At 44.3% G+C, this 27,793-nt stretch overlaps 1 protein-coding gene across 2 annotated transcripts in view; it reads left to right on the top strand.

Moving 5' to 3' along the window:
• LOC137361881 (tRNA selenocysteine 1-associated protein 1-like) overlaps window positions 1-27,793 on the top strand; it is a 79,838-nt gene that overhangs the window by 47,978 nt on the left and 4,067 nt on the right. For both annotated transcript variants that reach the window (XM_068026483.1, XM_068026484.1), the window contains 2 exons: window positions 10,165-10,351; window positions 10,533-10,584. In XM_068026483.1, coding sequence (XP_067882584.1) covers window positions 10,165-10,351; window positions 10,533-10,584 — 239 coding nt within the window. The remainder of the gene's footprint in view (window positions 1-10,164; window positions 10,352-10,532; window positions 10,585-27,793) is intronic.

Genomic DNA, 27,793 nt, shown 5'->3' on the forward strand with positions numbered 1-27,793 from the left:
GACATTTTTTATTCTTTCATGGGATGTGAGCATCGCTGGCAAAGCCAGCATTTATTGCCCATCCCTAATTGCCCTTGAGAAGATGGTGGTGAGCCACCGCCTTGAACCACTGCAGTCCATCTGGTGTAGGTATACCCACAGTGCTGTGGGAAGGGAGTTCCAGGTTTTTGACCCGGCAACAGCAAAGGAACATAGTTCCAAGTCTGGATGGTGTGTCACTTGGAGGGCAACTTGCAGATGCTGGTGTTCCTCTGCATCTGCTGCTCTTGTCCTTCTCGGCGGTGGCGGTTGCGGGTTTGGAAGGTGCTGTCGAAGAAGGCTTGGCGAGTTGCTGCCGAAACTACAGGCCAGTTTGCTTAACATATGTCATGGGGAAAATGATAATCCATTCTTAAGGAGGTTTTAGCAGGGCACTTAGTAAATCTTAATACAATCAGGCAAAGTCAACTTGGTTTTGTGAAAGGGAAATCATGTTTGACTAATTTATTAGAGTTCTTTGAGGAAGTAACAAGCAACGTGGATAAAGGGGAATCTGTAGGTGTGGTGTACTTGGATTTCCAAAAGGCATTTGATAAGGTACCACATCAAAGGTTATTACACTAAATAAGAGCTAATGGTGTAGGGAGTTACATATTAGCCTGGATAGCGGGTTGGTTAGCTAACCGAGAGTAGGGATAAATGGGTCATTTTCGGGTTGGAAAGCTGTAACTAGTGGAGTGCCGCAGGGATCAGTGCTGGGGCTTCAACCATTTACAATTTATATCAATGACTTGGATAAAGGGACAAAATGTATGGTTGCTAAATTTGCTGCTGTCACAAAGATAGGTAGATGAGTAAGTTGTGAAGAGAACATAAGGAGTCTGCAAAAGGATATAGATAGGTTAAATGAGTGGGCAAAAATTTGGCAGATGGGGTTTAATGTGAGAAAAGTAGTATATTAATTGGAGGGAGTTTGCAGAACGCTGCAATACAGAGGAATCTGGGTGTCCTGGTACATGAATCACAAAATGTTAGCATATGGGATACAGAAGGCAAATTGAATGTTGTCATTTATTGCAAAGGGAATGAAATATAGAAGTAGGGAAGTTTTGTTCCAGTTGTACAGGGCATTGGTGAGACCACATCTGGAGTACTGTGTAGTGTTTTGGTCTCCTTACTTAAGAAAGGATATAATTACGTTAGAAGCAGTTCAGAGAAGGTTCACGCAACTGATTCCTGGGATGAAGGGATTATCTTATGAAGAACAGTTGAACAGGTTGGGCCTGTATCCATTGGAGTTTAAATGAATGAGAGGTGATCTTATTGAAACATTTAAGATCCTGAAGGATTTCACAGGGTGGATGCTGAAAGGATGTTTTCCCTTGTGGGAGAGACTAGAACTAGGGGACACTGTTTAAAAATAAGGCGTCTCCCATTTAAGGCGGAGATAAGAATTTTTTTTCTCTCTCAGATGGTCCTTAGTCTGTGGAATTCTCTTCCCCAGAGAGCAGTTGAGGCAGGGTCATTGAATATTTTTAAGGCTGAGTTAGATAGATTCTAGATTGACAAGGGAGTCAAAGGGTATAGGGGGTAGACAGGAAAGTGGAGTTGAGGCCACAGTCAGATCAGCCATGATCTTATCAAATGGCAGAGCGGGCTCGAGGGGCCAAAGGGCCCACACCTGCTCTTAATTCATATGTATATCGTATATGGTACACACTGCTGCCACTGTGCATTGGTGGTGGAGGGAGTGAATGTTTAAAGTGGTGGATAGGGTGCCAATCAAGTGGACTGCTTTTGTCCTGGATGATGTCGAGCTTCTTGAGTGTTGTTGGAGCTGCACTCATCCAGGCAAGTAGAGAGTATTCCATCACACTCCTGACCTTTAGATGGTGAACAAGCTTTAGGGATTCAGGAGGTGAGTTACTTGCACAGAATTCACAGCTTCTGACTTGCCACAGTATTTATATGGCTGGTCCAGTTAAGCTTTTAGTCAATGGTAATACTGAGGATGTGCTCCAGAACTGGCCACGCCTCCAGCCAAGCTGCTCCAGTACAACTAAAACATTGGGGGCTACCTGCCAAAATGGAAAATTGCCCAGTTGTGTCCTGTCCATAAAAAGCAAGACAAATCCAATCTGGCCAATTATTCTATCAGTCTACTCTCAATAGGAACATACGAACAGGCCATTTAGCCACTCGAGCCTGTTCCACTATTCAGTGAGATCATGGCTGATCTGCGATCTAACTCGTATACCTGACTTTGCCCCATATCTGTTAATACCTTCGATTTGGAATTCTATGATGATATTACGAGCAAGGTGGACAATGGGGACCCAGTGAATGTGGTGTACCTAGATTTCCAAAAGGCCTTCGACAAGGTGCCGCACAAGAGGCTGCTGCATACGATATGGATGTATGGCGTTAGGGGTAAAGTATTAGCATGGATAGAGGATTGGTTGACTAACAGGAAGCAGAGAGTGGGGATGAATGAGTGCTATTCTGGTTGGCAATCAGTCACTAGTGGTGTGCCTCAGGGATCGGTGTTGGGACCGCAATTATTTACAATTTATATAGATGATTTGGAGTTGGGGACCACGTGTAGGGTGTCAAAGTTTGCAGATGACACTAAGATGAGTGGCAGAGCAAAGTGTGCAGATGACTGTGAAACTTTGCAGAGGAACATAGATACATTGAGTGAGTGGGCGAAGGTCTGGCAGATGGAATACAATGTTAATAAATGTGAAGTCATTCATTTCGGTAGGAGTAACAGTAAAAAGGATTATTACTTGAATGGTAAAAAGTTGCAGCATGCTGCTATGCAGAGGGACCTGGGTGTCCTTGTGCATGAATCGCAGAAGGTTGGTCTGCAGGTACAGCAAGTAATTAGGAAGGCAAATGGAATTTTGTCCTTCATTGCTAAAGGGATTGAGTTTAAAAGCAGAGAGGTTATGTTGCAGCTGTATAAGGTACTGGTGAGGCCGCACCTGGAGTACTGTGTGCAGTTTTGGTCTCCTTACTTGAGAAAGGATGTACTGGCACTGGAGAGGGTGCAGAGGAGATTCACTAGGTTGATTCCGGAGTTGAGGGTGTTGGTTTATGAGGAGAGATTGAGTAGATTGGGATTATATTCATTGGAATTCAGAAGAATGAGGGGGGATCTTATAGAAACATATAAAATTATGAAGGGAATAGATAAGATACAAGTAGAGAGGATGTTTCCACTGGCAGGTGAAGCTAGGACAAGAGGGCATAGCCTCAAGATTAGAGGGAGCAGATTTAGGAGTGAATTAAGAAGGAACTTCTTCACCCAGAGGGTTGTTAATCTATGGAATTCCTTGCCCAGTGAAGTAGTTGACGCTTCTTCAGTAAACGTTTTTAAAGCTAAGGTAGATATCTTTTTGAACAATAAAGGAATTAAGGGATACGGTGAGAGCGCGGGTAAGTGGATCTGAGTCCACGAAAAGATCAGCCATGATCTTATTGAATGGCGGAGCAGGCTCGAGGGGCCGGATGGCCTACTCCTGCTCCTAGATCTTATGATAACAAAAATCTATCAATCTCAGTTTTAAATCTAATAATTGATCTAACATCAGCTGCCGATTGCAGAAGAGAGTTCCAAACTTCTACCACCAGTTGCATGAAGAAACATATTCTAATTTCAGTTTTGAAAGGTCTGGCGCTAATTTTTAGATTATCCTCCCCCAGTCCTGGACTCCCCGACTCGTGGAAATAGGTTCTTTCTGTCCAGCCTTTCTGTTTCCGTAATATTGTGATAACTTAAATCAAATCACCCCATTCTTTTTTTTTCTTTTTTCTTTTGGGCCTCCTTATCTCGAGAGACAATGGATACGCGCCTGGAGGTGGTCAGTGGTTTGTGAAGCAGCGCCTGGAGTGGCTATAAAGGCCAATTCTGGAGTGACAGGCTCTTCCACAGGTGCTGCAGAGAAATTTGTTTGTTGGGGCTGTTGCACAGTTGGCTCTCCCCTTGCGCCTCTGTCTTTTTTCCTGCCAACTACTAAGTCTCTTCGACTCGCCACAATTTAGCCCTGTCTTTATGGCTGCCCGCCAGCTCTGGCGAATGCTGGCAACTGACTCCCACGACTTGTGATCAATGTCACACGATTTCATGTCGCGTTTGCAGACGTCTTTATAACGGAGACATGGACGGCTGGTGGGTCTGATACCAGTGGCGAGCTCGCTGTACAATGTGTCTTTGGGGATCCTGCCATCTTCCATGCGGCTCACATGGCCAAGCCATCTCAAGCGCCGCTGACTCAGTAGTGTGTATAAGCTGGGGGTGTTGGCCGCTTCAAGGACTTCTCTGTTGGAGATATAGTCCTGCCACCTGATGCCAAGTATTCTCCGAAGGCAGCGAAGCTGGAATGAATTGAGACGTCGCTCTTGGCTGGCATACGTTGTCCAGGCCTCGCTGCCGTAGAGCAAGGTACTGAGGACACAGGCCTGATACACTCGGACTTTTGTGTTCCGTGTCAGTGCGCCATTTTCCCACACTCTCTTGGCCAGTCTGGACATAGCAGTGGAAGCCTTACCCATGCGCTTGTTGATTTCTGCATCTAGAGACAGGTTACTGGTGATAGTTGAGCCTAGGTAGGTGAACTCTTGAACCACTTCCAGAGCGTGGTCGCCAATATTGATGGATGGAGCATTTCTGACATCCTGCCCCATGATGTTCGTTTTCTTGAGGCTGATGGTTAGGCCAAATTCATTGCAGGCAGACGCAAACCTGTCGATGAGACTCTGCAGGCATTCTTCAGTATGAGATGTTAAAGCAGCATCGTCAGCAAAGAGGAGTTCTCTGATGAGGACTTTCCGTACTTTGGACTTCGCTCTTAGACGGGCAAGGTTGAACAACCTGCCCCCTGATCTTGTGTGGAGGAAAATTCCTTCTTCAGAGGATTTGAACGCATGTGAAAGCAGCAGGGAGAAGAAAATCCCAAAAAGTGTGGGTGCGAGAACACAGCCCTGTTTCACACCACTCAGGATATAACCTCAGGATATCACCCCATAACCTTCTAAATTCCAGGCAATACAACCCTAGTTTGTTAATAAAAACAAGAAATGCTGGAAATACTCAGCAGGTCTGGCAGCATCTGTGGAGAAGAGAGAAGCACAGTTAACGTTTCAGGGCAGTGACCCTTCCTCAGAACTGGCAAATGTTGCCCAGTTTGTTTAACATCTTCTTGTAACCTCACCCTTAGAGACGAGGTATCATTCTGGTAAATTCCTGCACTTCTTCCAAGGCCAGTGTCGCTCCCAGAAATGCTCACAGTATTCCAGGTGTGGTTTAATCAGGGCTCTGTGTCGCTGAAGCGTGACTTCTAACCCACTTCCATTCCATTCCAGATAAAAAGACCAGCATTTCATTAGCCTTTTTGATTATTTTCAGGACCCATAAATGACATTTTAACAATCGATGTACCTGGACCAGAATTCTTTTTGAGCCTCCCCTATTTCTAGCTTTTCACCATATAGAAAGTGCCCTGTTCTATCCTGCTTAGTTCCAAGTGGATGGCCTCACATTTGCCTACATTGAAATCCATCTGCCATAGTATTGCATATTTACTTAATCTATCAATTTGTAATGTTGCACTTCCATCTATATTGCTTACACTGCTACCTATCTTTGTGTCATCAGCAAATTTGGCTATGTGGCTTTATATTGTCTTCAATTCCAAAGCTTGAGCTTTAGCTAACAGTCTTTTATGAGAGACTTTATCACATGTTTTCTGGAAGTCCATTTAAATAACATTCCCCTGTCCACTACTTTAGTCAGCTCTTCAAAAGAATTAATCAGGTTTGTCAAGCATGACCTACCCTTTACAAATCCATGCTGGCTCTGTCAAGGGATATAGAACAAAGTTAGTTCAGTGAAGTTGAAGTACAGTTTGGCCATTGTCGAATTAAATGGCAGAGGAGTGAATAATCTACTTCTGTTTCCAGGTTTCTATTCAGGTGGATGTTATAGATCCTAACGCACTATTAGAAGAGCATAGATTCTCCTGGTATCCTAACCAACATTCATCCCTCAACCAAAATAGATTAACTGGTAATTTATCTCATTGTTTATTGTGGATTGCATGATCTCACACTAAAGAGTTGGTCGCACTCTCCTGTGTCAGAAAGATTTGCAATCAATTCCCACTCCAGAACTTGAGCACATAGTGCACTATTGAAGAAGTGCTACATTGGTAAAGTTGTTGTCTTACTGATTGTCATGCAGGCCCCCACCTGCCAAGAATAAGGAATATTAATTTCCCCACATGAACATTAATTTTAAACTGTTAGTGAAATGAAGAAAGAACTGGTTAAAAAAACGCACAATGGATCCTTGGCTGGAGAGACATTTTTGCATATTAACAGACAGTACTTAGAAAGGACAAAGGGACTTCTCCCTGCTCCAATTTACTCCACAATGGACTTTTGATTACCAGACTTTGAGGGTGGAGGAGCTCACATTCCAAATTAACTGCTAAAATGGCCGAATACACAAACGGACATGGTCACACCAGTTAGTCACATGACTAACCTACTGGGCCACCTGAGTTTTTTTAAATTTGAGCTTGCCACAGTGTTTTGAACTGGCAGAAAGCTCCTGGATTGAGAACATCTCTCTCCTGTCTGCTCTCATCTCTTTCTCACCAGCTTTGGAATCCATTGAAGACACAGGAACCCCAAAAGAGAAAAGTCTCCTACAGTGAACAAGGTGTAAGAAAAATACTGGACCCCAACAAAAAGCAAGAATTATCTACAAGAAAGAACTACCTACAAAAGGACTCCACAGTGAACTCGAAGCACAGTAACAAGAAACTCTTCAGATATTGCCTCAAACATCTCCACTTTGTTTTTCTTCTCTTTTCTGTCTCTATTTGCATGTACGTATTGCATATGCATGCGAGCATCGGGCATGGCATGTATCTGTAGGCGTTAACCAAATTAGAGTTGAAGTTTTAATAAATTTCACTTTTCTTCTTTAAACCTAAGAAAGCCTGTTTGTGCTCATTTCTTTGCCTTGTAATTGGAAAGCGGTGAACAAGGATTCACCGAGTTCAAAACATGGTTTATTTAACATTAAATCCTGTTGCAGTAAAACCAGGTGAAAGCTAAAAGGAACACCTAGACACCTTGCTCACCTGGTCGTAACACTTATGATATTAAACGAAGGCCCTGCATACCTGCTCAAATGGACAAGAAAGATCCGAAGACACTATTCAAAGTAGAGCAAGGAACTTTTCTAATGTCCAGGCCAACATTCAGCCTTCAGCCAGAACCATCAAAGACACATTATCTGATCGTGCATTAATTTGCTGTTTTGGGGATTTAACTGCATGCAAGTTGATTGATGTGTTTACTTAAATAATAACAATATCTGCTCTTCTATTATGCATGAAGTGCTTTGAGACCTAATCAGATCCTATAAAATTCAAACCCACTTTTTTTTAGCTTTTTGTACTCAATGTCCATCTCTATTATTCTCAGGTCAGGGTTGGAATGCAAGGTTAACATCTTGGATAAAAACAAGAAATGATAGACTCAGCAGGTCTGGCAGCATCTGTGGCGAGAGAAGTAGAGTTAACGTTTCAGATCAGTGACCTTTCATCAGAACTGACCTGAAACGTTAACTCTGCTTCTCTCTCCACAAATGCTGCGAGACCTGTTGCGTATTTCCAGCATTTCTTGTTTTTATTTCAGATCTCCAGCATGTGCAGTATTTTGCTTTTATGTTAACATCTTGGAATCTGCCTAAACAAATATGTCTCGTAATTCCAGTTCCAGAAGGGAATCCCAGTAGAACAGATAAGACGTTTCCATTGCTTTCACCAAATGATGTCTTCTGAGTAAAAATAACAGGTTGGCACCAATTTGTACTGAAGGATGAGAAGACGTTTTGTGTCCTGTGTCCTCGAATACTCTGAATCAAGTAGAGATATTGCAAACCCATTTAAAAATTTGGAGAGTAAAGTAGAACGGGTTTATAAAAGAAATATTTCACAGAGTAGCTAGAATTGTAATCATTATAATGGTCTGGATTTTGTTGTTTTTTTTTGTTCAGTCATGGGATGTGGGCTTCGCCATCTAGGCCAGCATTTATTGTCCATCCCAGATTGCCTTTGAGAAGGTGGTGGTGAGCTGCCTTCTTGAACCGCGGCAGTCCATGTGAGGTAGGGAGTTCCAGGATTTTGACCCAGCGACTGTGAATGAATGGCAATATAGTTCCAAATCAGGACGGTGTGCGACTTGGAGGGGAACTTGCAGATGGTGGTGTTCCCATGCATTTGCTGCCCTTGTCCTTTTAGTTGGTAGAGGTCGTGGGTTTGGAAGGTGCTGTCCAGGGACCTTGGTGCGTTGCTGCAGTGCATCTTGTGGATGATGCACACTGCTGCCACTGTGCGTCGGTGGTGGAGGGAGTGAATGTTAGTGGATGGGGTGCCAATCAAGCGGGCTGCTTTGTCCTGGATGGTGTCGAGCTTCTTGAGCGTTGTTGGAGCTGCACCCATCCAGGCAAGTGGAGAGTATTCCATCACACTCCTGACTTGTGCCTTGTAGATGGTGGACAGGCTTTGGGGAGTCAGGAGGTGAGTTAGTCGCCGCAGGATTCCTAGCCTGTGACCTGCTCTTGTAGCCACGGTATTTATATGGCTATTCCAGTTCAGTTTCTGGTCAATGGTAGCCCTTATGATGTTGATAGTGGGGGATTCAGCGATGGTAATGCCATTGAATGTCAAGGGGAGATGGTTAGATTCTCTCTTGTTGGAGATGGTCATTGCCTGGCACTTGTGTGGCGTGAACAGCAACAAAGCAAGGGCACTTGCTGTTGACCTCGAAAAAAATTGCCGACAAAGCTCTGGTGACCTCTGGAAGGAATTTCCCATTTCCCACAGCAGTTTAAATCTGGCGCCAAATGTTTTGGTGTGCAGCAGCAGTGATGTCGTCAAGGAGGTTGGCATATTGAAGTATTCACATACAGAAAATTAGGAAATAAAAGCACTTCAAATCCTTCACTCTTATTTAACTTTTTAAATAATGAAATAAATATATGACTGTACTAAGATGGCTTTTGGATTTCCATGTTATTCTGCTCATGTCCAAACTCGCTGTCAGTTTCAGTGGAGTAATGATAAGATGGCCCTGACAGGTTTGTCGTCATTACCACAGCAAATTCCAGGCAAATAATTTTATAATTTGGAAGATTTAATGAGTTCCTAACTAAACAACAATCAGCATTGCCTTTGTCCTGACCCCTTACACACATGAAGAACTTACAGCTCAGATGTTTCTGGTTTGTAAATAATCCTTCCTTGCCTTTTTGAAAATGTCAGCTGCTGTAGTGAATTTGTTTGTGGCTATTCAATGCCCAAATCTCCATGTTAGTTGGCTTGATTGAACACAAGCTTGTTTGCAAGTTAATGCGTTTGGTGAACTTTTTGTTGGAGGAGAAAGAACCACAGCAGTTTAGTATTTGCCACAATGATGTGATGCCCCAACAGTGTAATGATTATTTGACACATGTAAAGTCGTTATTTGTGTTCATGAAAAAAATTGTTGAAGATAATTTGTGCTACCTTTGATCATCTGTTGATATCTAGGAATCTCCACTGACATTGGGCTTGCATAAGCAGTTCTTTTAAACAACTCTGCCGATTTTAATTAGTTTATTATAATTCCCAATTTAGATTGATAGTCTGTGCATTTCAAATAATTCACAGCTGCAGTTGATAAAAAAAAGGTTGTTAGTGAATTGTTTAAGGTTCATTAAAAGTTAAGGGATTACAGCTGGTCAGATTTAACTAGTTGAGGGGGCTGAGTTTCATTTGAGAGTCAAGCATGGCTTCTTACAGTAATCAGGCAGAGTTTGCAGGAACCTTTCACAATGTGTGCTGGTATTGGCAGAGGTAAGTTAGAATTTGAATGGTGAAAGTCAGTTTGGTTACCTCTGTGCCTGCTCTCTAGCTAATGGTGAGGACATGTTTCTTTTCCAAATTAGTGTTCCTAGCTTTGTGCTATTGGAGTACATGACTGAGATGCTAATCTAGTTTTTGGAAAGCTGTGGTCATGTGCTGCAAAATCAAATGATTGATTTAGAGGTGATTGCTCCTTTTGTCATTTACTGGATTGTAATTAAGGGATGTGACTGTCTAATTTTGGTACTGTGTGTAATTTCAGTGCAAAAACCAAACCAGAATACCAACCAACTGCCACCTACAACTATACACAGTACTATCAGCAGTATTACTCGCAGTGGGGATATGATCCTTATGCTGGATACAGTTATGGATACCCACAGTATGGTGCTACAGAGACACCAGCAATAACCTCTTCCCTGATCTCAGAAATGACACAACTGTCTGAGGTAAAGTCTTCTCGCTCATGGATTTTTCTCCCCCTCTTTTTACCCCCTGCTTTTGTATCCCTTTTCTCTTCCTTCCTTCCTTTCTCACCTTGCGCTCCATCTTCCCTCCTATTTCTTTGATGAGTATTGACACTGAAAAGGTTGTTTGTCTGCTTGATTTTACTGAAAAATACATTTTCAGTTTCAGCAAAATTCCACAGTTACTGAGGAAACTGAAGAGGAGTCTGTGGAAGGTAAAAACATATTCTTGTCTATTTTAGTGTTGATTTTGTAACCTAGAATATAGGGTCCCTCACAAGGATGGAAATACTTGATAATCCCATTGATAGTAAATGTGACTTCTAAATGTCGATGTGCTTTTGTAGCTTGTGTAATTTTTAAATAATAGAAGACAGTTTCCAAGATGGATCCTGGGGTGTGTGATTGTGTATTTATTCAAATCATGTGGCTATTGGGAGAGTGGGTCAGTATTTTTATCTACTACCACTTGTGTGAATGCACTAACTGTCATGAAAGAAAGACTTGCATTTATTCAGCACCTTTTCATAACCACAGGACATTCCAAAGCACTTTACAGCCAATGAAGTACTCCTGAAGTGTAGTCACTGTTGTAATATAGAAAGTGAGGCAGCCAGTTTGCACAAAGCAAGCTCCCACAAACAGCAACGTGATGCTGATTGAAAGATATTGGCCAGGACACCAGAGATAACTCCCCTGTTCTTCAAAATAGTGTCACGGAAGCTTTCACACCCACCTGAAAGGGCAGATGGGGCCTCTGTTTAATGATACCTCTGACAGTTTTGCACTCGCTCATACCTATAGATATGTAAATAGGAAGAGTTTTGTGAAAGTAAATGTGGACTTATTGGAGGCAGGTGTATATTGCAATGGGGAGTAAAGAAATGGTATAGACGTTAAGTAAATACCTCGTTTCAGTCTCCACGGTAAAAGGTACAAAAAAATTCCAAAAATAATGGGAAACCAAGAGTCTAGCAAGAACTTAAAAGCAATCTGTATAAGTAGAGAAATAGTACAGAACAAATTAATGAGACTAAGCGATAGCAAATTTGCTGGAGCTGACGACCCTGCATCCTAGGGTTTCAAAGAGATGGTTTTGATCTTCCAGAATTCCTTTAGATTCGAGAACAGTTTCCATATAACCCTGCTATTTAAGAAAAGAGGGAGAGAGAAAATGGGGAATTATAGGCCAGTTAGATTCCAGCATTTTTGACTACTACTGACATTGGGCTATTATGAACACCAGTAACAGAACACTTCAAAAATATGATCTGAACAGAGTAAAATGGATTTTTGAAACAAATTGCGTTTGGCAAATCTGTTTTGAGTGTTTTTAGGATGTAACCAGTAAGGTGGGTAGACAGAGAAAAGAATAAATGCAGTGAATTTGAATTTTCAAAAGGTATTCAATGAAGTGCCAGGTTATTAAACAAAATTTCAAACCCAGGGATTGAGGATTGGCTAATGGACAGAAAGGGAGCAGGAATAAAAAGGACATCAAGTTTCCAAGCTGTAACTAGTATTGTAGTCTTAGTCAATTATGGCACAGAAAGAGGCCATTCAGCCCATCAATTCCATGCCTGCTCTCCAGGGAACAATCCAGTCAGTTCCACTCCTGCTCAATCTCTGTAGCTCTGCAAGTTTATTTCCTTCAACTGTGCATCCAATTTCCTTTTGAAATCATTGATTGTTTCCACTTCCACCATCCTGGTGGGCAACGAGTTCCAGGTCACTGTCACTCGCTACATAAAATGTCCTTCCTCGTCTTTCCCCTGCATCTCTTGCCCAAACCTTAAATCTGTGTTCCCTAATCCTAATAGTTCCCTAATAGTTAATGAACAGTTTTTCCTTATCCCTGCACACTCTTTAGAACTGTCAGTTAGTCAATATTGTCTCACTCTATCCCTTCCTTCTGCCAAAATGCATTATTTCACATTTCTTTGTATTAAATTCCATCTGCCACTTGTCTGCCCATTCTGCTAGCCTATCTGTGTTCTGTTGTAGGCTATTTGTATCGTCCTCACTGTTTACCACTTCTCCAGGTTTGGTATCATTGGCAAATTTTGAAATCCTACTCTTTATTCCAAGATCCAAGTCATTTTTATACATTAATTTTTTTATCCAACTGGACACTGACCTCCATGAGCCTCAGTTTTGTTAGCCAGCCTTTTTATGTGGTACTTTATCAAAAGCTTTCTTAAAATCCATTTGGCAACATCCACCACATTCCCTTCATCAACCTTTACTTCATCAAAAAAATTCAAGTCAAGTGGTCAAGCATGATCTGCCTTTTTACAAATGCATGCTGGCTATCCTGTCCTGGATTAATTCAAACCTCTTGAAGTGCCTATTTTTTTTCCGATTACTGTTTCTAAAACCTTACCCATCACTGATTTTAAACTAGCTGGCCTGCAGTTGCAAGGACTGCCCTTGCACCCTTTCTTGAATAAGGGTGTCACATTTGCCACTCTCCAGTCATCTGGCACCTCCCACATATCGAGGGAAGGTTGGTAAATTATGGGAAGCCTTTCCTCTATGTCCAGCCCCACTTTTAGTAATCTGGAAGGCATGCAAGGCATTCTATTTTCATATTCGCTTTGCCAATCGTATTTTCTTCTCCTCTCTTTCCCCAATTTGTATTTGGCCTGGTTCTCACTTGAAATAATACACCTGACATGTGTCATATGCCTTTTTTGTTTAATCATAATCTCTATCTCCCTCATCATTTAAGGAGCCTTGTTTTAAGTTTCCATATCTTTCGCCCTTGTTGGAATGTGCCTAGCCTGTATCTGAAGCGTCTCTTTCTTAAAGATAACCCATTGTCTGTTTAATTTTTCCTGTCTATCTTTGGTTCCATTATACCTTGGCTAGATCTCTTCTGATCGCATTGAAATTAGCCCTCTTCCAATCTAGACATTCTACCTTGTGTCATTCCTTGCCCTGATGCATTACTTGTCTAAACCTTACACTAAACCTCTTATCAAGTGCTCCCCCAAAGACATTTGGTCCACTTGGTTCACCTCATTCCCAGCGCCAGATCCAGCAGTACCTCCTTTCCAGTTGGGCTAAGAACATGCTGATCAAGGAAGTTCTGAACGCATTTCAGAAATCCCTCCCCGCCTTGCCCTTTACTCTAATGTTAACCCAATCGATATTTGGGTGATTAAAGTCTCCCAATATTGCCACACTATAGTTCTTGCACATCTCTGCAATTTCCCTGCAGATTTGCTTCTTTCGCGATGCCTATACGATGCCCAAGTAGTATGATCACACCCTTTTTTGCCTCTCAACTCCAACCAAATGGATTCTGTCCTTACCACCTCAAGGACACCCCCTCTTTCCAACATTACAATGTCTTCACTAATCGGTATTGCCATCCTGCTCCTTTTTTCCCCTTTTATCTTTTCTGTATGTTTTATCTTTGTATATTAAGTGCCCAGTCCTCACCAATTTTAAGCCATGTTTCCATTATTGCCACGACATCATATTCCTGTGCTGTTATTTCTGCTTGTAGCTCAACAACCTTATTCAACACACTTTGTGTATTTACATTCATTCAAGCATTGTAGCCCTGTCTTTACACTCCTAGTAGTCCTTCTCCATCCGCTCCTATCTAATATGAAAACAGTACCTTTTTCTAGTACTCTCCAACACTCATATTATGCACCTTATTCATAGTCGGTCGTACAGCATAGAAACAGACCCTTTGGCCCACTGTGTCCATGCCAACCATAATGCCTATCTATACTGATCCCACCTTCCTGCATTAATTCCATATCCCTCTGTGCCTTGCTCATTCAGGTACCTGTCCAGATGCCTCTTAAATGTCGCAACTGTTCCTGCCTCCACCACCTCCTCTGGCAGCTCATTCCAGATGCCCACTATTCTTTGTGTGAAAAATTTACCCTTTGATCCCCTTTAAACCTTCTCCATCTCACCTTAAATCTATGCCCTCTAGTTTTAGTCACCCCTACCATGGGAAACGGCCTCTGGCTATCTACCCTATCTATGCCTCTCATAATTTTATATATCTCATCATACAAAGAACAAAGAAAATTACAGCACAGGAACAGGCCCTTCGGCCCTCCAAGCCTGCGCCGATCCAGATCCTCTATCTAAACATGTCGCCTATTTTCTAAGGGTCTGTATCTCTTTACTTCCTGCCCGTTCATGTATCTGTCTAGATACATCTTAAAAGACGTTATCGTGCCCGTGTCTACCACCTCCGCTGGCAACGCGTTCCAGGCACCCACCACCCTCTGCGTAAAGAACTTTCCACGCATATCCCCCCTAAACTTTTCCCCTCTCACTTTGAACTCGTGACCCCTAGTAATTGAATCCCCCACTCCGGGAAAAAGCTTCTTGCTGTCCAACCTGTCTATACCTCTCATGATTTTGTACACCTCAATCAGGTCCCCCCTCAACCTCCGTCTTTCTAATGAAAATAATCCTAATCTACTCAACCTCTCTTCATAGCTAGCGCCCTCCATACCAGGCAACATCCTGGTGAACCTCCTCTGCACCCTCTCCAAAGCATCCACATCCTTTTGATAATGTGGCGACCAGAACTGCACGCAGTATTCCAAATGTGGCCGAACCAAAGTCCTATACAACTGTAACATGACCTGCCAACTCTTGTACTCAATACCCCGTCCGATGAAGGAAAGCATGCCGTATGCCTTCTTGACCACTCTATTGACCTGCGTTGCCACCTTCAGGGAACAGTGGACCTGAACACCCAAATCTCTCTGTACATCAATTTTCCCCAGGACTTTTCCATTTACTGTATAGTTCACTCTTGAATTGGATCTTCCAAAATGCATCACCTCGCATTTGCCCTGATTGAACTCCATCTGCCATTTCTCTGCCCAACTCTCCAATCTATCTATATTCTGCTGTATTCTCTGACAGTCCCCTTCACTATCTGCTACTCCACCAATCTTAGTGTCGTCTGCAAACTTGCTAATCAGACCACCTATACTTTCCTCCAAATCATTTATGTATATCACAAACAACAGTGGTCCCAGCACGGATCCCTGTGGAACACCACTGGTCACACGTCTCCATTTTGAGAAACTCCCTTCCACTGCTACTCTCTGTCTCCTGTTGCCCAGCCAGTTCTTTATCCATCTAGCTAGTACACCCTGGATCCCATGCGCCTTCACTTTCTCCATCAGCCTACCATGGGGAACCTTATCAAACGCCTTACTGAAGTCCATGTATATGACATCTACAGCCCTTCCCTCATCAATCAACTTTGTCACTTCCTCAAAGAATTCTATTAAGTTGGTAAGACATGACCTTCCCTGCACAAAACCATGTTGCCTATCACTGATATTCCCATTTTCTTCCAAATGGGAATAGATCCTATCCCTCAGTATCTTCTCCAGCAGCTTCCCTACCACTGACGTCAGGCTCACCGGTCTATAATTACCTGGATTATCCCTGCTACCCTTCTTAAACAAGGGGACAACATTAGCAATTCTCCAGTCCTCCGGGACCTCACCCGTGTTTAAGGATGCTGCAAAGATATCTGTTAAGGCCCCAGCTATTTCCTCTCGCTTCCCTCAGTAACCTGGGATAGATCCCATCCGGACCTGGGGACTTGTCCACCTTAATGCCTTTTAGAATACCCAACACTTCCTCCCTCCTTATGTCGACTTGACCGAGAGTAGTCAAACATCTGTTCCTAACCTCAACATCCTTCATGTCCCTCTCCTCGGTGAATACCGATGCAAAGTACTCGTTTCGAATCTCACCCATTTTCTCTGACTCCACGCATAACTTTCCTCCTTTGTCCTTGAGTGGGCCAATCCTTTTTCTCCAGTTACCCTCTTCCTCCTTTATATATGAATAAAAGGCTTTGGGATTTTCCTTAACCCTGTTTGCTAAAGATATTTCATGACCCCTTTTAGCCCTCTTAATTCCTTGTTTCAGATTGGTCCTACATTCCCGATATTCTTTCAAAGCTTCATCTTTCTTCAGTCGCCTAGACCTTATGTATGCTTCCTTTTTCCTCTTAGCTTCTTTTGGGCCTCCTTATCTCGAGAGACAATGGATACGCGCCTGGAGGTGGTCAGTGGTTTGTGAAGCAGCGCCTGGAGTGGCTATAAAGGCCAATTCTGGAGTGACAGGCTCTTCCACAGGTGCTGCAGAGAAATTTGTTTGTTGGGGCTGTTGCACAGTTGGCTCTCCCCTTGCGCCTCTGTCTTTTTTCCTGCCAACTACTAAGTCTCTTCGACTCGCCACAATTTAGCCCTGTCTTTATGGCTGCCCGCCAGCTCTGGCGAATGCTGGCAACTGACTCCCACGACTTGTGATCAATGTCACACGATTTCATGTCGCGTTTGCAGACGTCTTTATAACGGAGACATGGACGGCCGGTGGGTCTGATACCAGTGGCGAGCTCACTGTACAATGTGTCTTTGGGGATCCTGCCATCTTCCATGCGGCTCACATGGCCAAGCCATCTCAAGCGCCGCTGACTCAGTAGTGTGTATAAGCTGGGGATGTTGGCCGCTTCAAGGACTTCTGTGTTGGAGATATAGTCCTGCCACCTGATGCCAAGTATTCTCCGAAGGCAGCGAAGCTGGAATGAATTGAGACGTCGCTCTTGGCTGGCATACGTTGTCCAGGCCTCGCTGCCGTAGAGCAAGGTACTGAGGACACAGGCCTGATACGGAACACAAAAGTCCGAGTGTATCAGTGCGCCATTTTCCCACACTCTCTTGGCCAGTCTGAACATAGCAGTGGAAGCCTTACCCATGCGCTTGTTGATTTCTGCATCTAGAGACAGGTTACTGGTGATAGTTGAGCCTAGGTAGGTGAACTCTTGAACCACTTCCAGAGCGTGGTCGCCAATATTGATGGATGGAGCATTTCTGACATCCTGCCCCATGATGTTCGTTTTCTTGAGGCTGATGGTTAGGCCAAATTCATTACAGGCAGACGCAAACCTGTCGATGAGACTCTGCAGGCATTCTTCAGTGTGAGATGTTAAAGCAGCATCGTCAGCAAAGAGGAGTTCTCTGATGAGGACTTTCCGTACTTTGGACTTCGCTCTTAGACGGGCAAGGTTGAACAACCTGCCCCCTGATCTTGTGTGGAGGAAAATTCCTTCTTCAGAGGATTTGAACGCATGTTCAAATTTCACCTGTCATCCATGGTTCCCTAATCTTGCCATTTCTATCCCTCATTTTCACAGGAACATGTCTCTCCTGCATGCGAATCAACCTCTCTTTAAAAGCCTCCAACATATCACATGTGGATTTACCTTCAAACAGCTGCTCCCAATTTACATTCCCCGGCTCCTGCCGAATTTTGGTATAGTTGGCCTTCCCCCAATTTAGCACTCTTCCTTTAGGACCACTCTCATCTTTGTCCATGAGTATTTTAAAGCTTACGGAATTGTGATCACTATTCCCAAAGTAGTCCCCTACTGAAACTTCAACCACCTGGCCGGGCTCATTCCCCAACACCAGGTCCAGTATGGCCCCTTCCCGAGTTGGATTATTTACATACTGCTCTAGAAAACCCTCCTGGATGCTCCTTACAAATTCTGCTCCATCTAGACCTCTAACACTAAGTGAATCCCAGTCAATGTTGGGAAAATTAAAATCTCCCATCACCACCACCCTGTTGCTCCTACATCTTTCCATAATCTGTTTACATATTTGTACCTCTATCTCACGCTCGCTGTTGGGAGGCCTGTATCATGTCCCCTCTCAGCCTCCTTCACTCCAGGGAAAACAGACCCAGCCTATCCAATCTCTCCTGTGAACTCAAGCCCTCCAAACCAGGCAACATCCTTGTGAATCTTTTCTGCACCCTCTAGCTTAATCACAACTTTCCTGTAGTGCGGCGACCAGAACTGCACACACTACTCCAAATGCAGCCTAACCAACGTTATGTATAACTAACATGACGTCCCAACTCTTGTACTCAATGCCTCGGCCAATGAAGGCAAGCATGCCATAAGCCTTCTTCACCACCCGGTCTACCTGTGTTGCCACTTTCAGGGAACTATGTACTTGCACCCCAAGGTGTCTCTGCTCAACAACACTCCCCAGGGTATTGCCGTTCACTGTATATGTCCTGCCCTGGTTTAAATTCCCAAAATGCATCACTTTGCACTTGTCTGCGTTAAATTCCATTTGCCACTCCCTTGCCCACTTTCCCAGTTGATCTATATCCTGTTGTAACCTTAGACAACCTTCTTCACTGTCCACTATACCACCAATTTTGGTGTCATCTGCAAACTTACTAATCATGCCCCCTACATTCACATCCAAGTCATTAATGACAAACAACAGAGGGCCCAGCACCGATCCCTGCGGCACACCACTGGTCACGGGCCTCCAATCTGAAAACAAACCTCCACTATCACCCTCTGCCTCCTATCATCACCAAGCCAATTTTGTACCCAATTGGCTAGCTCACCCTGGATCCCATGTGTTCGAACCTTCCAGACCAGCCTCGCATGCAGGACCTTGTCAAAGGCCTTGCTAATGTCCATGTAGACAACGTCCACCACCCTGTCCTCATCAATCCTCTTGGTCACCTCCTCTAAAAACTCAATCAAATTCATGAGACATGATTTCCCACGCACAAAGCCTTGCTGACTATCCCTAATCAGACCATGCCTTTTGAGATGCATATAAATCCTGTCTCTCAGAATCCCTTCCAATAACTTTCCTACCACTGACGTAAGGCTCACTGGCCTGTAGTTCCCTGGCTTATCCCTGCTGCCCTTCTTAAATAAAGGCACAACATTAGCTATCCTCCAGTCTTCCGGTACCTCACCCGTGGCTAACGATGATACAAAAATCTCTGCCAGGGCCCCAGCAATCTCCTCCCTTGCTTCTCATAGCATCCTAGGATACACCTGGTCAGGCCCTTCATAAGCTTCAAAACCTCCAACACCACCTCCTTTGTAATGTTGATATGCTCCAGGATATCTGTGTTCCCTCCCTTGAACTCACTAGCTTCCATGACCACCTCCACGGTAAATACAGATGAGAAGTATTCATTTAAGAACTCGCCCATTTTCCATGGTTCCACACATAGATTACCACACTGATCCTCAAGGGGACTTACTCTCTCCCTAGTTACCCTTTTACTCTTAATATACCTATAGAATCTTTTAGGATTATCCTTTATCTTATCTGCCAGAGAAATCTCATGGCCCCTTTCGCCCTCCTAATTTCCTCAGGTGTAGTCCTCCATCCCCTATACTCTGAGGGACTTGCTTGATCCCAGCTGCCTATACCTGACATATGCCTCCTTCTTTGTCCTGACCAGACCCTCTATCCCTAGTCAACCAAGGTTCCCTAAACTTGCCAGCCTTGCCCTTCCATCTAACAGGAATATGCTGGCCCTGAACTCTTCCTATCTCACTTTTAAAAGCCTCCCACTTGCCAGACGTCCCTTTACCTGTAAACAGCATCTCCCATTCAACGTTTGAGAGTTCCTGCCTGATTCCATCAAAATTAGCCTTCCCCCAATTTAGGACTTCAACCTGAGAACCAGTCCTTTCCTTTTCCATAACTATCTTGAAGCGAATAGAGTTATGGTCACTGGTCCCAAAGTGCTCCCCCACTGACACATCAACTACCTGCCCAGCCTCATTTCCTAAGAGGAGGTCGAGTGTAGCCCCTTCTCTGGTCGTAACATCCACATACTGCTTCAGAAAACTATCCTGGACACATTTAACAAATCCTTCCCCATCTGATCCCTTGGTGCTAAGGCAATCTCAGTCAACATTAGGGAAGTTAAGTGATCACCTCTTATTTCTAAGTTCTACCCATATGGCCTTGCTGGACATCCTCCCTGCCCCCAGACCAGGATATCCTCTCTAAGTACTGCTGTGATGTCCTCCCTAATCAATAGTGCAACTCCCCCCTCCTCTCTTACCTCCACCACTATCACGCTGGAAGCATCGATACCCCGGAACATTGAGCTGCCAGTCCTGCCCGTCCCTCAACCACGTTTCCGTAATAGCTATAATATCACATTCCCATGTACCGATCCATGCTCTGAGTTCATCTGCCTTACCTGTAAGGCTTCTTGCATTAAAGTAAATGCAGTTTTGCCTACCAGACCTTCCATGCTCCCTGTCCTACGCCTGCCCGGCCTGCCTACTGGACTTGCTTGCTTTAACCTCCTACATTTGCCTCAACTATCTCATCGGAGAGACTACTACTTTGGGTCCCACCCCCCGCAAGACTAGTTTAAACCCTCCCGAGTAGTACAAGCAAACCTTCCTGCAAGGGTATTGGTCCCCTTCCAGTTCAGATGCAACCTGTCCCTCTTGTACAGGTCACCTCTGCACCAGAAGAGATTCCAATGCTCTAGTAGCTGAAGCCCTTCCGCCTACACCAGTTCTTCAGCCACACATTCAAAGAACCAAGAACAGTACAGCACAGGAACAGGCCATGCGGCCCTCCAAGCTTGCGCTGATCTTGATGCCTGTCTAAACTAAAACCTTCTGCACTTCCGGGGACCATATCCCTCTATTCCCATCCTATTCATGTATTTGTCAAGATGCCTCTTAAACATCGCTATCGTACTTGCTTCGACCACCTTCCCTGGCAGCAAGTTCCAGGCACTCCCCACCCTCTGTGTAAAGATTCATTTGCCTTATGCTCCTATTCCTACCCTCACTAGCATGTGGCACAGGGAATAATCCTGAGATTACAACCCTAGAGGTCTTGCTTTTAACCTTCTACCAAACTCCACTTTGCAGGACCTCATCTCTCTTCCTGCCTATGTCGTTAGTACCAATACGGACCACGACCTCTGGCTGCTCAATCTCCCCTTTCAGAATGTCCTGCAGCTGCTCCGAGACATCCTTGACCCTAGCACCAGGAAGGCAACATACCCTCCTGGAGTCTCGTTTGCGGCCACAGAAATGCCTATTTGCACCCCTTACGATAGAATCCCCTGTCACTGTAGCTCTTCCACCCCTTTTCCTCCCCTGCTGTGCAGCAGAGCCCTCTGTGGTGCCACGAACTTGGCTGTTGCTGCTTTCCCCTGGGAGGTCATTTTTCCCCCCCCCCCCACCCCACAACAGTATCCAAAGCGATATATTTGTTTGAGAAGGGGCTGGCCACAGGGGACTTCTGCGCCTACAACTCAGTCTGGTGTTCACCCATGCCTTTCTGCCTGGGCAGCCATTACCTGCGGTGTGACCACCTCACTAAACATGCTATCCATGACGTCCTCAGCATCGTGAATGCTCCACAGTGAATCCACCCGCAGCTCCAGCTCCGTAATGTGGGTAGCCAGTAGCTGCAGATGGAGACACTTCCTGCACACGTGGTTATCATGGACACTGGAAGCATCCCTGATTTCCCACATAGTGCAGGAGGAGCATATCACGGGGCTGAGCTCTCCTGCCATGACTTGCCCTTAAATTAATTAGTTACTCCCTTAATTAAAAAATACTAATTACACAAGGGGCCTTGTTCTACCCACTCCAACCTAAAGTCCTTAATAAGCTACACTGAACTTTTGAAAAAAAACACTTTAGTAGTGCTCACCTTATCAGAGGTTTTTTCCAACAAAAAAACTTTCCCCTTAGTGCATTTAAATATCTTTTTTTTTAAAAGTGACTCACCCAACCAATCACCTTGCAGCTCTCCTGACGTCACCGTTGGCTTTTTTTCCCAAAACTCGGGCGCGCTGGAAGAGCTCTGCTCCACTCCCAGAAGTTAAGAGACTGGAGCTCTATTTTTATAGCTCAATATTCCTCTTTTCTACATCTATATTCTGGTATTCTTACCCCTGCTAATTTAATTTAAATCCTCCCCGCGCACACTATTGAACCTCCCCACTAGGCCATTGGTCCTGTCCTGTTGAGATAGAACCTGCCCCTTCTGCCCCAAACTAGTTCCAATGCCCCAAGAACCTGAAGCCCACCCTCCTGCACCAGGCTTCAAGCCACGCATTGATCCTTCCTATTTTCCTGTTTCTACCTGTGCTTGCACATGGCCCTGGGAGTAATCCAGAGATTACTACCTACGAAGTCCTACTCTTTACCTTCCTGCCTAGCTCCTGAAAATCTGACCAGAGGACCTCAATACCTGTCCTCTCAATGTCTTTGGTATCAACGTGTACCACAACTTCTGGCTCACTTCCTTCCCCCTGCAGAATATTTTGCATCCTCCCTGATCTTTTATCCTGGCACCAGGAAGGCAACACCATGTGGGACTCACTATGACCACTACAGAAATCCCCTTGACTATGGAATCTCCTGCAACAACTGCATTTCGACACTTTTGCTGTTCCCTCCTGTACAGTCCCATGCCCATTGGTGCCATGGTCTGGACTGCATGCTTTCAGGGTATCGTCACTCCAACAGACTCCAATGCTGAGTACCAGTTTGAGAGGGGAACACACCCCAAAGACATCTGCACTTTCTGCCTCTTCCTACTGTTCCTGCTGGCCATCCACCTACTATCCTGAACACCATCTGCCTCTAGGATGGTCACCTCCTGGAACATACGATCCAGGAAACTCTCCTGCTCCCTGATGCTCCACAGTTACCTCAGCTGCCCTTTGAGGTTGCAAATCCAGAGCTCGAGCTGAAGCAGCTGGAGACATTTCCTGCACAGGTGGTCCCCCAAAGCACATGAAATGTCCTAAAGTTCACACATGGCGCATGAATTGCAAGCAACAATTCCGTTGCCCATCCATGATGGGGGGGTTAGGGGGGAACCCTCTATTCCCTCTAAGAATCTAGTTAGTACCTTTGTTATACCTCAAGACCTGCTCTGTGCTTATTCTTATTAAATCACTTACTACTACAAGGATCAATACTTGGGCCTCAGCTACTTACAGTTCTATATTAAAGGCTTAGATGAGGGCACTGAGTGTAAGGTATCCAAGTTTGCAAATGATAAAAGTTAAGTTGCAAAGTAGGTGGTGAGAAGGATGCAAAGAGGCTGCAGAGAGATCTAGACAGGGGAGTGGGCAATAACATGCCAGATGGAATATAATGTGATGTGATTCACCTTTGGTAGGAAAAAATTAACAAACAGAATCTTTTTTTGAATGGTGAGACTGAGAAATGAGTCAGCCTTTACAGTGCAGATGGAGACCTTTGAGCCTGTAGAGTCCATGCCAGCTCAGTCCCATTCTCTGGCTCTATCCCCAAAGCCCTGCATGTTTATTTCCCTCCAATGCCCATCAAATTTCCTTTTGAAATCACTAATCATCTTTGCTTCCATACGAACAAATTAGGAGCAGGAGTAGGCCACTCAGCCCTTCGAGCCTGCACCACCATTCAATAAGTTCATGACTGAACTGATGACTCCACATTTCCGCCGACCCCCGATAACCTCCTACCTCCTTGCTTATCAAGAATCTATCTACCTCTGCCTTAAAAATATTCGAAGACTCTGCTTCCAGCGCCTTTTGAGGAAGAGAATTACAAAAACTCACGACCCTCAGAAAAAAATGTCTCCATCTGTCTTAAATTGGTGTCCCTAATTTTTAAACAGTAACTCCTAGTTCTTGATTCTCCCACAAGGGGAAACATCCTTTCCACATCCAACCTGTCAAGACCCCTCAAGATCGTATGTTTCAATCAAATCGCCTCTTGCTCTTCTAAATTCCAGCAGATACAAGCCTAGCCTGTCCAATATTTCTTTCCTCGTAAGACAGCCCACCCATTCCAGGTGTTAGTCTAGTAAACCTTCTCTGTACTGCATCCTTCCTTAAATGAGACCAGTACTGTTCACAGTACTCCAGATGTGGTCTCACCAATGCCCTGTCTCACTGAAGCATAACCTCTCTACTTTTGTATTCCGTTCCCCTCATGATAAACGATAACATTCTATTCGCTTTCCTTTTCCAGCACAATCGTAGGCAGTGTTCCAGGTCATTACGATTTGCTGCATTTTTTTTTTTCAAAGTTCTTGCTCACATTTTCCCTGACCCCCCTCCCGCCCGAATCTCTTGCCTAAAACCATAAATCTATGTCCCTAGTTCTGGTACCATCAGCTAATGGGAACAGCCTTTCTTTGCCTGTCCATAAAATTGTACACCTATTCAAATTTCCTCCCCATCTCCTTTACTCCAAGGAGAACAAATCCAGCTTTTCCAACCTAACGTTGTCGTGAAAATCACTCATCCCTGGAACCATTCTGGTAAATCTCCTCTGTCAAGGACCCTCACATCCTTCCTGAAGTGTGTTGACCAGAACTGGACACAATACTCTTAACTGTGGCCTAACCAGAGCTTTATAAAGGTTGTGCATAACTTCCCTGCTTTTATATTCAAAACCTTATGTAGCCCAAGATACCATGTGCAAGATGTATGCACGTAAACCCCCAGGTCCCTCAGTCCCTGCACACTCTTTCGAACTGTGCCATTAAGTCTATATTGCTTCATCCTATCCCTTCTCGCGCCTCAATTCTCTGTATTACATTCCATCTGCCACTTGTCTGCCCATTCTGCTAGCCTATTTTTTTTTTTTTTGGGAATGTGGGCATTGCTGGCTCGGCCAGCATTTATTGTCCATCCCTAATTGCCCTCGAGAAGGTGGTGGTGAGCTGCTGCCTTGAACCACTGCAGTCCACGTGGTGTAGGTCCACCCACAGTTCTGTTGGGGAAGTAGTTCCAGGATTTTGACCCAGTGTGAGTGAAGGAACAGCAGTTCTACGTTAGAATTGTGTGTGACTTGGAGGGGAACCTGTAGATGGTGGTGTTCCCATGTGTCTACTTCCCTTGTCCTTCTAGGTGATAGAGGTTGCAGGTTGGAAAGTCTTGGCGAGTCCTGTTGCAGTAAATTGGTATCGTTCTCACTTTGTCACACCTGCAAGTTTGCTATCATCAGCAAATTTCGAAATGTTATTCTCTATTCCAATATCTAAAACATTTATATCAAAAAAAAACAGTGGTCCCAGCACTGACCCTTGGGGAACACCACTGTCTACTATCCTCCAATCTGGAAATTGAGCATTTACAATGATTCAATTTTCTGTTTTTTTTTTTTTTTTTTGTCCTAGCTGGCACTGACCCTCCTTTTCCATGAGCCTTAATTTTATTAACCAGTCTTTTATGTGGTACTTTGTAAAACACTTCCTTAAAATCCATATGAGAGATCCTCAGCTTTGCAAGTGTTTGCATTCAGACGGAACTGAATGTCCTTGTATGTTGACCTTGTGATTCATGTACAAGTACAGGAAGCAAATGGTGTGTTAGCTTTTGTTTATAAAGGGATTAGAGTATAGGGATGTGAGCTGTGGCTCAGTTGGTAGCACAGTCACCTGAGTCAGAAGGTTGTGGGTTCAAGTCGCACTCCGGACTTCAACACAAAAATCAAGACTGGCATTCAAGTACAATACGAAAGACCCTCAGTAGAAGACATTAAACTGAGGCCCCATCTGCCCCCTTGAGTGGATGCACCAAGAACCCAAGATGCACTGTTATGAAGAAGAGCAGAGGAATTACCCCAGTGTCCAAGCCAATATTTATTCCACAATCAACATCACAAAAAATTTGCTCATTATTGCATTGGCATTTGTGGGAGCTTGCTGTGTGCAAGTTGACTGCCACATTTCCTACACTACAACAGTGACTACATTTTGGAGATACTTCATTGGCTGTAAAGAACTTTTTTAAACTGCTCGTGTAAGGTGTTCTATAAAAGTCTTTTTTTGGGTAAGAGTAAAGAAGTCTTGCTGCAACGTACAGGGCATTGATAAGGTGACACCTGGAGTGCTTTGTACAGTTTTACTCTTCCTTAGATTGGGAGACTATGTTCTCTCTAGAGGGAGTGCAATGAAAGTTCACCAGAATGGTTCCTGGAATGAGGGAATAGTTCGGCCGATGTTCCCTGGACCTTGGACTGAAAGGTAAATTAATTGAAAACCTATAAAATTCTTAATTGGAAGGACAATAATTCCGTAAGTTTGAAGGTACTTGTGGATAAGGATAAGAGTAGTCCTCGGGTGAAGATGCTAAATTGGGGGAAGGCTAATTATAACAATATTAGGCAGGAACTGAAGAATTTAGATTGGGGGCGGCTGTTTGAGGGTAGATCAACATCTGACGTGGGAATCTTTCAAAAGTCAGTTGATTAGAATCCAGAACCAGCATGTTCCTGTGAGGATGAAGGATAAGTTTGGCATGTTTTGGGAACCTTGGATAACTAGGCATATTGTGAGCCTTTTCAAAAAGAGAAAGGAAGCACTCGTAAGGGTTAGAATTAGAATTAGAACATTACAGCGCAGTACAGGCCCTTCGGCCCTTGATGTTGCGCCGACCTGTGAAACCATCTGACCTACACTATTCCATTTTCATCCATATGTCTATCCAATGACCACTTAAATGCCCTTAAAGTTGGAGAGTCTACTACTGTTGCAGGCAGGGCGTTCCACGCCCCTACTACTCTCTGTGTAAAGAAACTACCTCTAACATCTGTCCTATATCTATCACCCCTCAACTTAAAGCTATGTCCCCTCGTGTTTGCCATCACCATCCGAGGAAAAAGACTCTCACTATCCACCCTATCTAACCCTCTGATTATCTTGTATGTCTCTATTAAGTCACCTCTCCTCCTCCTCTCCAACGAAAACAACCTCAAGTCCCTCAGCCTTTCCTCGTAAGACCTTCCCTCCATACCAGGCAACATCCTAGTAAATCTCCTCTGCACCCTTTCCAAAGCTTCCACATCCTTCCTATAATGCGGTGACCAGAACTGCACGCAATACTCCAGGTGCGGTCTCACCAGAGTTTTGTACAGCTGCAGCATGACCTCGTGGCTCCGAAACTCGATTCCCCCTACTAATAAACGCTAACACACCATATGCCTTCTTGACAGCCCTATTAACCTGGGTAGCAACCTTCAGGGATTTATGTACCTGGACACCAAGATCTCTCTGTTCATCTACACTACCAAGAATCTTCCCATTCGCCCAGTACTCTGCATTCCTGTTACTCCTTCCAAAGTGAATCACCTCACACTTTTCCGCATTAAACTCCATTTGCCATCTCTCAGCCCAGCTCTGCAGCCTATCTATGTCTCTCTGTACCCTACAACATCCTTCGGCACTATCCACAACTCCACCGACCTTAGTGTCATCCGCAAATTTACTAACCCACCCTTCTACACCCTCTTCCAGGTCATTTATAAAAATGACAAACAGCAGTGGCCCCAAAACAGATCCTTGCGGTACACCACTAGTAACTAAACTCCAGGATGAACATTTGCCATCAACCACCACCCTCTGTCTTTCAGCTAGCCAATTTCTGATCCAAAGCTCTAAATCACCTTCAACCCCATACTTCCGTATTTTCTGCAATAGCCTACCGTGGGGAACCTTATCAAACGCCTTACTGAAATCCATATACACCACATCCACTGCTTTGCCCTCATCCACCTGTTTGGTCACCTTCTCGAAAAACTCAATAAGGTTT

This window comes from Heterodontus francisci, unplaced genomic scaffold (genome assembly GCF_036365525.1).
Source record: "Heterodontus francisci isolate sHetFra1 unplaced genomic scaffold, sHetFra1.hap1 HAP1_SCAFFOLD_842, whole genome shotgun sequence".
NCBI lineage: Eukaryota > Metazoa > Chordata > Chondrichthyes > Heterodontiformes > Heterodontidae > Heterodontus > Heterodontus francisci.